Source organism: Opisthorchis viverrini (assembly GCF_000715545.1).
Source record: "Opisthorchis viverrini unplaced genomic scaffold opera_v5_3, whole genome shotgun sequence".
NCBI classification, from domain to species: Eukaryota; Metazoa; Platyhelminthes; class Trematoda; order Opisthorchiida; family Opisthorchiidae; genus Opisthorchis; species Opisthorchis viverrini.
The window spans coordinates 4,811,891-4,823,801 of record NW_008751659.1 but is presented as its reverse complement, the minus strand read 5'-3'; the positions used below and the strand labels follow the sequence as shown (position 1 = coordinate 4,823,801).

General features: G+C 44.5%; 1 protein-coding gene across 1 annotated transcript in view; it reads right to left on the bottom strand.

Annotated features, from left to right (window-relative positions):
- Window positions 1-5,708: 5,708 nt before the first annotated feature.
- Window positions 5,709-11,911, bottom strand: part of T265_00383 (hypothetical protein) — a gene marked incomplete at both ends in the record, with an annotated part of 65,072 nt that continues 58,869 nt past the window's right edge. Inside the window, 2 exons of the mRNA XM_009164128.1 lie at window positions 5,709-7,434; window positions 9,284-9,586. Coding sequence (XP_009162392.1) covers window positions 7,238-7,434; window positions 9,284-9,586 — 500 coding nt within the window. The remainder of the gene's footprint in view (window positions 7,435-9,283; window positions 9,587-11,911) is intronic.

Here is an 11,911-nt window from a genome sequence, read left to right as displayed (position 1 = left end):
CACCAATTTAGCGCAATGCACTCAATCGCAAAACAATGTGCCTTTCACAAGAGACTCAACTGTATTCCTCGTTGAAAATAGTTAATCTGCCTATACACACCCCTAGTACACTATCAAAATCGGTTCGCGGTTATAAATTTTTGTCGATTTGTCAACAATGGTGTGAAGGACGAGGAGGAAGCTTTCCTGAAAGACAATGAGCACCAATGATGATCAGTAATTTCGCAGTGACCACTGAGTAATGGCGTCGTAATTTAAGTCATTCCATATGTGACATGGAAACATATTCATCCCTGGACGTGCATGGTACACGACCGGAGTACTATCGAATGAACACTGACGAAAGGCTTGATTGGACCAATTGTCCCCTGACGCACAAATGCTTGGAAGAACCCATTTCGAATTACTGAATAGATATTGGAATACTGAAACAGGATAAATATATAACACAGGAGTGGAGCTTGGAAAACTACACTTGTTTGTGTCGAAAATGCCGTCCGGTAGGCCGTTTAGCGTTGTAAATATAACAGAAGAAGGTGTCCCCAAATGCAATATTATCCCTGTTGGAGAGGTTGCTTTAATTAGAATGAAATGCCGGCCAGATCAGCAAGCGTTTCAACCACGCGAAGCTTCAGTGGTCTACCGGAAAACATACCGCTATTTGTAGAACCGTCAACTTCGAGAATTTGGGATGGTCTATCTGATTTGCGAGCAATTTGACCAAACTTCTAACAAAATCCCTTAGGCTAAATGGTGAGTTCCAAGCGTCCTTTGAACTGCCGCAATTTTGGATCTAGGGAGTTCACCCAGGGCACGTTTTCGATTTCGGACGAAACATCTGTGCGGTACTGCACACAGTGAACTTTACTTGCAGCAGAGGCTCCTTGTTCAAAGTTTCAGCCTTCCGCAATTGTATTCAATATTGATTTCTACTTTTGGCAATGAGGAAGTTCTTCCCTTACACTTTTCTTTCTAATTCTCATGTACTCTTGAGTGATCATCGAGTTTTTGGGTGTATACCCTGTTCGAAACTGACGTCTCCAAAAGAGTGAGGTGATAAATCAACGGACATAGCTGATGACGCATGCGAGTATTATATGGTTTTCTCATAAATCAGCTTCGCGTCTATTGAAAAGTGACAGTTATTACGAAGTTTGTGGAACCGCATGATCAGCTCGCCACTTTGAGGGCGCCTGATTGGCAGTGGTGATTGACAGTCTGAATCGGACCGATGTTATTTACCGACTGTGACATCCGGCTTATCGGCAGACCAGTAGGCGATGCGCCGAACCACCTCCTTCTTGTGCAAACCGGGTAGCCCGGACGTCAGCGAATCCACACAGGGTTAGCCATTTAGTTTGGTTTCAGAGTGCTATAAATCAGCTCGCGTCTATTGAAAAGTGACAGTTATTACGAAGTTTGTGGAACCGCATGATCAGCTCGCCACTTTGAGGGCGCCTGATTGGCAGTGGTGATTGACAGTCTGAATCGGACCGATGTTATTTACCGACTGTGACATCCGGCTTATCGGCAGACCAGTAGGCGATGCGCCGAACCACCTCCTTCTTGTGCAAACCGGGTAGCCCGGACGTCAGCGAATCCACACAGGGTTAGCCATTTAGTTTGGTTTCAGAGTGCTTGTTACTTTCGACAGTGTACATTACGAATCATCCGGTGCCTCCTCACCAGTTCCGGCCAGTACATAGAAGAGACTCGTTGGGCCCATTTGTGAGGATCTGGAAAGTGATGCAGGTCGAAAGCTGGCCTGGTGACTCACCGTCGAGTTCAAGTCTATGAATGTATTGGCAATAACGTGGTCACCCAACTGGCCTGCGCTGACTGATCCCGCCTTTTTGCAACGGAAAATGGCCTGAGGCAAAACCGCCGACACACACTCACCCAGCATAATGCAAACAAGGTTGGCCGAGTGAAAAATTCAGGTGCCCGCTGACCCCAACAAGAAACAATCACTCTTGCGCCTGGCTAACAACCTAAATCACAAACACTTCCCAATTGATTGAAAAATCTACATGCGTGTTTCGACACGTAAATTGCACTGTCCGTGGAGCAATATTTTCCTGGTCGATCGGCTACCAGCATCAAAATCAGGTTACATGTGCTCAACTTGCAAGCACAACTAGAGGAAGCAACACCTAGAAGCCGTGACCAAACCATTCTTCAAACATCTGCCTATTTATTAGAACCTCGAGACCATAGCATCTGGTTCAAATACACTGTGGACTGCGTCGTATCAATCTTGGAATCTCATTCTGACAAGTTACTCGCTAGTGCTAAAATTTCGGCATTTGTCCGAGGGTTGCCTTCTGGCATTATGACACCAAAGTGAGTCCTGTCACTTCTGGACCTCCACACATCTGAGACATTTCCACACATGTGGAATTCTATCTCTCAGCTCCGTCGTCAGCTAGCCTATCGTGTACCGGCCTATCGAAAGCAGATCTGCCGAGACAACTACGCCATCATCGACCCTATACCACCAAAGACGGAAAGATGCAGAATCTGCTGTGATCGACGGATCGTGGAGGGACCTATACAAAGGCAAATGCGGCCTACCTCTGGACCCCGAACAGTATTGGAAATAGGTGTTCTCTGCTCCATAACACATTCGAAGCCGGCCAAATCACGTGGTGCTACCATCCTATAGGAGTCTGTTCGAGCCAATTACAGATTAGGACGTCGATTATGCGACCCGTTTAATGGTAGACTCATCCTCAGCTCCGGAGAAGTTCATGCCCAGGATGCTTCGGCGCTTCAATGTCAACACCCACGTTGGGTATTTCGATTCGATTTTCTCTTATTCTCTGAGTTTACCACTGCATGTATTTTGTCAGCACTACCCTAGTTCTGAGGGTCACAAATCCGAATTCACTGGACCAATTGACGTCGATCTCTGTGACATCATTCTCGTTCGATGCTTTCATGAAGTGCTTGCTGATTTCTGGAGCTGCAGACTGCAACTTTCCTCATTCTGACTTGCAGTTTTACATCGAAACGGTTGCTTAGAAGCTACATCGCTGTTATATGTCTTGCGTCATCACTCTTCAGTAGCTCAGAACACTGTCCTATGAAAACGCTGCAGCAGTTTTTCAAGGCTCACTGCCAGAAAGGTGTTGGACACCCATCCACATTCATCGCTCGGACTTAATTTTTTATGTTTGTAACCATGCTCTTCAAAAACAAACGATAATAGTAATGTGACGGTGGATACCACTGATGAAGCATGCGAATAGTATGTGGTTTTCCCATAAATCAGCTTCGCATCTTTCGAAAACTGAGAGTTATTACGGAATTTGTAAAACCGCTTTGTAGCATTCGTTTACGTCTGAGTGATGGTTAATGAGTATCCAATAAAGTTCAGGAAGGCGCGTTCAAGAAAAACACGGATACACATTTTTTATGAACAAGATGCATATGAGAGTTTTGCTCCCCTGTTCCATAGTCTTTGTCTGTTTAGTTGGTGTTTTCGAATAGATGATTCCTCAGTGAAAGACTTCTTCCTTTCAGTAGTAGCATACATTGAGGCCCGAAATGAGTGACCGTTACATCACATGCGGTTGAAAAACATTGACCTGTACGATTTATTGGAGTGCGCACAATAATCGTAATTTTAGTGCAGATAAGACATTACTAGTGTGATCAATCCACAAATGCAAATAAGAAAGTTCCATGAGATCAATAAATCAAAGTATTCCCTGAACTTCAATGAATAATTCAACGTGATTTATAGAGTACCACCCAATTGTTCTAATGTCATCCGTGGAAACCAACTCGTAACGCACGAAGTGTTATCAGAAACATGGTATGAAAGAATTGACGTTGTCTTGGCCAACCACCTCAGTCTTCTCCAACGAATTTCAGATGACTGAACGTACATTTTACCACATGCAGACGGTATTTTGGCACTTCTCTGTATGCTACTTTGCATTTATAAGTGTCTTGCCGATAGGGATTATATCGAGAAATACTGTTCGCAAAAAACCTGTCTTGTTTTAGCAGTTAAACTATCTGGTATCGTCCCCAATCCACTAAGCTGTTTTGACCAAGTCAGCATTCCATAGGTTTCACTAACATCATAATAATCTCTGTTCGAAATATCTTCAAACTGACAAACCCTGCCCATAATACGGGGCGCGTGCGCCTCAGTAACTGGTGCTAAATGCCCGCATTGGATGTGGTGGATGAACTGACCAGTCATCCCGTCCTCTGGTATGCACTTTTCACTCACAAAGCGCACGGTCATGCTACCAGACACGCGCCATTTGCAATCTAGGGAGAGGCATTCGAAGTTGTGGGGCGTTTCACGCATCCGATTGTAGTGTGGTAGATGAGGTCAATGTATCCATTTCGAAGACTCGAGTGGTTTTTGTTAACTTAAGACACTTATGGCGTCAAGATGGCATATCCCTGAATCTCGAGGGACATGTTTATCAGGCTACAGTAGAAGCGTAGCCTGTCCGATCACTAAAGTGAGAAGTCTTCAGGTTGTTTCAAACCCAGAGTCGGTGTCGGTATATTCGTAACGAGGCAATTAGAAAGCGAGTGTTCGGTTGTGAAACAGGGACTTCAATCGGAGAATATGTCCAGCACCAGAGGCTGCATTGCTTGGGCCATGTATTACGCGTGCCGACCCATCGTCTGCCGAAGAGAGTGCTGTTTTCCGCGCCCAACTCAGAGTGGCGGAAGCAGAGAGGTGGCCAAACCTTGAACCGGCAGAGGGGTATGAAAGATGATACGAAAAGTCAGTGCTGCTGGTGCGACTCGCCTGCGTGATACCTACTGCACCTGGTTGAAGACGCTGCAAGATATCACTTCTAATCGACGGCAATGTCGTTCTTGTTGTCAGTTTCTATCCAGATTCCAAGAATGTGTGTCTGAAGGTGTAGGCAACCCGGAACGATTGTAGTAAGCTAGCATTAAGACCCTTCCCCGTCTACTTTTCTTCAAAATAATGCTTCCAAATAGGTCATGGTTGTCAGGCACGAACACTGATGTTATGCTGCCGATCATGATGAAACAAGAAAAGAGTAATGATAGATAACTCGGGGTCAAGTCTACTATGCGAGCAGACACAAACCTGTCAGCCATTTGTGAATAACTGATCATTCCGGATGATGGGAATTTCACCTGCTGCTATGTCGCGACCTGGTTGAACCGTGATACGTGGTCAAACAAGCACGTTGTCCACCGAGGCACAAAAAAGCCGACCTAATAGATCAACCACGGGTAAGGTCTGTCTTTTGTCATCTCAATGACTGTAACGTCATTACTAATGTAGGTGTTACTATGCGTAGAGTTTGCATTTCTACGCAAGAGTCTACCGAACATCTACTCCACCAGTACGGACAATGAGTGACACAGGTCAAGTCACACTTTCACTGAACGCTCAAGCAAGTGTGAATCCATATACCTATGGTTCGCTGGTGGGTTTATTCTGCTCTTGGCAAGTGTGAAGAAAGGAATCCTTTCAACCTCGGTTGAAACGTTTTCTCAATTTCCACCTTTGATGCTACTCTGCAATCGATTTGTTTTAACAGGTAACGAGTTGGTTCAACCTGAAAATTCGGGTGCCTGCCAACGTTAAGAATGGACACCAGATGGACTCAATCAACGAAACTTCGTAACTGTAGTCTATATGAAAGTCACGGACACGCGATCCCAGTTCGCAGAATTGAAAATGTTCTTGGTATTTAGGAAGGGAAAGCGACCGATATGACTGACTATGAGAAGGCGTCAAGACCAAATAATTCGTGACGAATGTATCGGTCTGTGTACAACATCGCATCGTAATAAATAGCTAAGAAAACGCACTCAAAATGTGTTTTCGCGTCCGTTGAGCGACGAATAAACCAACAATTTTGAATGCTCAAATCTGAACAGGGAAAATAAATGGGTGTGAATAGAGAGCTGGAAAGAAGGCAGTCACACGAAAGCCACTTCTTTGACTATAAGTGAGCAGACAGTGTCCACAGTGTCCACCACTGGAGGAGAGAAATAGGGTTTTGGGCCCCTGTGACAAAGATTGTACTGTGCGCAAGTGCATAGCTATGGTTACATCATGTGTGCATGGAATAAGTGTATGAACGGATGGAATAGTTTGGTGGTGAGAAAGTACACAAAACCACAAAGCATTATCATTAGACACACGTGACAATTTGTGTAGGTAAGAGGAAAGCACTTCGCTCTATTGTTTCACGGCACTGATGATTTGGTGAGCTGGGAGATAGAACATAAGTTGCACAAGGACGGTTCGATAATTAGGTCGACTGTACCAAGAAGCAGCCAACCAGTTGAGCGAATTTGTGTAATCCATCGCTTCAGTTAGGTTAGCACAGAAAAATAATCGAAGCAAGTGACGTCAACGAGCAGGTTTGATATGCACTCATACTAGACCGGTTTTCTGGGGAGTCATCGTTGGACATGACCACGAAGGTGTTGGTATTTCGGCTTAAAAAGAAAACAAAGCTACTGACGAAAGGTGAGTAGTGCGAGAGTCGTAGGAAACATTGGGACAGCGAGAAATAGATGCCCTTCTCTCCTTAGGCGAGTGACGAAAAACGCGTGGAACTCACTTAACTAAGTAATGTGAGCGAATAATGAGGAAAGAATAATCTAAAGGTTGAAAAATTAGTCAGTTCCATTGGATGGAGATGGTGGCGTATTCAGATCACGGGCCATACAGGGGTACATGCGACTAGGGTGGAAACAAGCCTATATGAAACCTGCAGGGTGTCTGTGCAAGTTTTGAAAAATAGAGAGTGAAAGGACCAGTGGAATGAACAGCAAGGAATCAGTAGTGCCTGAAGAACTGGTATCAAATCGCATCTGAACTGGAGCAAATGAACGAAGTGGAGAAAGACAGGTGGTAGGTGGTATGGAGCGAGACAGGAGGTCGTGAGGAGTAGGTGTGAGAAGCAGATTGTCTACTTGCGTAGTGACACCCAAAGAGAAATAACATGACGGGCAGATGAATGCAAAAGGCGTTCAAATGCTGGAGTCGAATCACAGAAGGGATTGATAGATCATTATCTGTTTTGTGCGTACTAGCACACATGGTTCGTCATGAACGGTATGTCATCGTGACTATGACCATATTCGAGCGGGAACCGTTCATCATTGTAGACAGATTGAACACTGATTTTGGAGCCTGAGAAGAAAGACAACGGCATGCTTGTGGGTGTGTGCAGTGGCGATGAAGATGGATACGCTGCTATCGTTTCTATCTAGCGGACGGGATTTTGCTCAATTCTTTGGACTGAACCGCATTCTGGTACCGTTGTTGCTGTTGCTGCTGATGTTGTGACAGTTGGTGCCCCAATATTCGGTCAGTGTTAGTCCAACCATCAAAGGCTTTGTAGGTGTAGTTGATGAATGCCAAATTCTTCTGGTAACTTTTCATCGGATCAGTCACGTTGGCTAACACAAGAGGAACGAGAAAAGAACGGGTAGGTAATGAAGTGTGCACGGTAGTAAACAACGGAGTATATAACACAGAATGTTGAGATAGACAACACGAGTGTGCGATGCTACAGCGTTGTCTGAGTATGACACATCCTGCAACCGAGAGATAGGAGGAACATAAACAACTTTTTTACTTCAGTTTGCCTATACATCGCGTAACTGAAGCGCACGAAGGAACGCAGTGCGAAAAGAAAAGCATGGTGGGGCAGCGAGATTACTGTTATCCTGCCCAAATATGTTCGACAGGCATCGGGATGGATGAAGTTCAGCGAGAAATTACTGGAAGTGACTAACCCTTGATTAATAGTATTCGTAAGGAGGCTGTCCCTCCAGTAGGGAGGACACCTGAAGAGATCAATCAAAAGTGTATTCTGCGATGAGGGCGGTACTAACACTGAGAATTAACTTCCAGAGGAGGCGGTCCAGTACGACAGAAGACCACAGTTCCTTCGGATTATCTTGTTTCCGAAATCGAACATAATTGACGGTGGGTGGGCAAGAACAATCGATTCATTGGGTTACTGACGCCCGGTCATCCTCAAACTAGCTTACAAATGTTTATTTCTTACTGCTACTCTTACTAGCCAGCCCCTCACATCTCGTGAAAATTATCCAAAGAAGATCCAGTCTTTATTCTTGAGCTATCCAAGGATATCTCAAACTCAGTTGCAAGATTAAGACCTAAGACTAATATACTTTCTACAGAACAATTGTATTTTCAGGAGACTCATATGAAGTACAGCTGAATCTCTCGATATCCTCCTGGAATTCAGGTGAGTCTCAAGCGAAAACCAATTTGGATTGCAAGTAGCTATGTAGTTGCCGGATTTCATGCAATTTGGATTCAAGTAGAACATGGGGTTGAAAAACTCGGGGACTGCATCTACCTGATGAGCCTCAGGAAAGGAGAAACCGGCAGTGGGCTGTCGAAGATTTTTCAGAGACCTTATCTGCTATTATTGTGATCACTGAGGATTCACTCCCACGGGCGCAAAGTTGTTTTGAGATGAGTCGACCATGAAGCAGTAAGTGTGTCTTGATAGTTCATAAGGTCGGTCAATAGAATCCAGTATTTTTGATTTTTTGTTTCACATCCACCCCTACAGACTCCAAGATAACCCTTAAGATATGTAATGTGCTTCCTGAATCCAGTAATAGTGGTCACACTCTGCCTTCCTACAGGTTATTCCAATATATCGTTCGTTTCATTTCACCACAGTAGGCAGGTGGTACTTACGCAACCACAACTAATTGAAGATCCGCACACACAAGACAAACAGTCCCTATCTCCAGAAGGGTACAACTATACACCATATACTGCCGCATCTCTCCAACAGAAAAAAGACACCTTATATACAATACAGGACAAATGTTGATACCTAACCTTAAAACTCTCCCCTACTTGTTGGAGCCGAACGGAGGCAATCTCCATACCAATTGATCGCCTTGAGCTGCACCCATGTGGGCTTAAACTATCCACATGATCGTTGTGGGTGAACCTTGTGAGGGCCTTACTCAATACGGTACCGCAAAAAGCTGCTTGTACCATTCGCCAGGCCAAATTAATTACAGTCAAGTTTATCCTGGTCTCAAATTCTCAATATGGATGCAACGCAGCGCATGCAATTCATCCGAGCTGCTATCGCACTGACTGATAGAAATCGACAGATGCGAAAGAGATACTGAAAATTAAGTGAGGACATAAAGATGCGGTTTCCTGTGGCTTAGATAACGGCAAAACATCACACGTAGCCTCATACATAACGTAAATAACCAAGGTTTGTGTGAAATAAGAGTCACTCACGCCAACTAAGATCAGCATTTGGAAATTCATCAAAGTTGCTGGTATCATCAATCGACCGAATGTTTACAGCGATCGCTGCTGGCCGTTCGCGGATGTGGTCCCAGTCAACATTGAGGAAGAAGGGATGCCGCTGGATCTCGTCCAGATTAGATAACCGTGATTCGGCACCGCAGCAAAACGACTGAATGAGGTGACGAGCATTTGCTCTGATGGGCATCTCATGCGGGAATATTAATGCATCCTTCCAATTCATAACTTTTTTGTACGTCTCTTGCGGTGTGGATGAACAAAAGGGAGGATAACCTGAGAGAAACAGAATCGGGTGAAAGAGAGTAATGTGTGTAGATGACTAAAAAACCAAGATGATGGATGTAATAAAGAGAGGTGAGCAGAAAATGATAATGCTTCAAAGGAATAGCGTCGTAGGTTTTGATATGCAATGAACGTAGAAAGATATAAACACTTACTAACGGGATAAACACGGTGGAGTTGAAAACTCTAAGTTGGTTTCGAATAAAGCTGTTGATTAGTGTGCTTTGTGAAGTGAGACACTATACCACCAATGCTATTTTCAACTCGACAGGTGAATGGACACCCGTCAAAACCCAGCAAACCTCGTCCCCCATACATTGAACGGTTCAGTTGAATCACAGTTAAGTTTTCGTTCGATTGAGTAGAGATTCCCGTCCGTACCCGCGGCACCATGAAACATGAAAAGTGACTTGATTGAGGATTTTTCTTGTGTCGCTGTCAGCGCACGGCATACATTGCACGGACAAATGACAAATCCCGCAACCATCATAATCCGATCATGATTCACAGGCGATATTACAATCGAACCGGTTGATCGAGCAATTGGTCTTAGAAATTGGAATACAAATCTTATCCACCCCAGTCTGACAGGGATAAAACGATTCATCATTCTGACTGATGGCACTGAGAATGAAACCCGAGATGAACGCATTCCGCACATCACAAAATTCCAAACCGATATCAAAGAGTTTCACCTAACCGACGATATTAGAATGTATCGAAATGTATCAACATTAATTCTGGTGAATCTCGGTAGGATCGGTTATCTTATTGATCAGACATCGAATGCTCGGAGGTTTTAAAATATGTCAGCCTAGCCTTAATGGTTTCAAATTGCTGACCCTTTCGAAACTGAGAGTATCACGTTTCAGAGCAACGAGGTGGGACAAAAAACTGTCTTTATGATCGTAGGTCGCCTATCAATGCATTTTTGGTGTATACCAATGGAAATGTTCTGCGATGCGTTTCGTACGGACGAGATATGAGTGCATCAGCATTACCGAAATTAAAATGCGTGTTCAGATCCGAGTAGCTCGCTAAGATGACACTAATGGTCGGTAAGAGCTCGAGATAGCTCAGTGGTTAAGGCGAGGACCAACTGACCGCAACGTTTGTAGTCCGAACCGAACCTCTGCATCTCTACTGCTCCTGTCTAGGCTTGGGCGATCTGGATGTATCGCAACCTCAATGCTTCCTTCGCGTGACACAGCAGCTGTGCACCAAGAATATTACAGTTTAACGATTATATATTATTATTAATGGTCACTGAACAACGGTAACGGTCCATTCAGCAATATAAAAGAGAGTTCTGAATTCCTGTCTAGCTTGGGCGATCTGGATGTATCGCAACCTCAATGCTTCCTTCGCGTGACACAGCAGCTGTGCACCAAGAATATTACAGTTTAACGATTATATATTATTATTAATGGTCACTGAACAACGGTAACGGTCCATTCAGCAATATAAAAGAGAGTTCTGAACGCGCATATGATACTGTCCGTAGCAGCGGAGTCGATTTCCAGTAGGGAGATGTGATCTTGAGTATGCCTGCATCGGCGGATTTGTACACGAGGCCTGGATCACGCAAGTAAACAGAAAAAAATCAGGCAAACGTTGGAACCGAAGAAGAAATAACAAGTCTAACACCACATATACCTAGATTTGTGCACAGCGGTATACCCGAACGAAACACAATTATCAGTCCAACCAGCTTGGGGAAGCAAATGCAGCTGACTAGACCAGAGCGTCTCTATTCCGAGCACGTAGTTGTTCCTAATTAAAACACGTGCGAACAGGCAAAGCGACATATCAAAATGTGTGCGCGGATGTTCGGTTTCTCGAAGTGAAGATAGTGGACTGAATCATCCGAACACATGTAGAGCTGGCACTAAACCGAACCGAAGTGTGTGCTAGCGGTGGTACCAAGCGTAAATCACGTGTGCGCGTGTGTATGCATTAGCCACGAGATGCACTAACGTCTGGTCGGTTGGACCTGATGAGAAAATCCGCGCATGAGATGACATCAAGCATACCATTCACAAACAATGACTCTGATAGTTACAAACTGATGGAAAGAGCTAAAACTAGTGACGTTGAAGAAATCGATTGGTGGTCACCTATATATGAAATAACTACCAAACATACTGGGTGAACTGTCTGTTGACCTGAAGGGGTCAGTGGATTGAGTAAATAATGGAAAGCATATCATGAGGACAGCAGAGAGCTCAGGACACAATCGCAGAGGACGCCGAAAGCGGAACAAACAATGCCGAGCACCAGCAACTGAGTGACCATATCGCAGAACGAACCTAACAG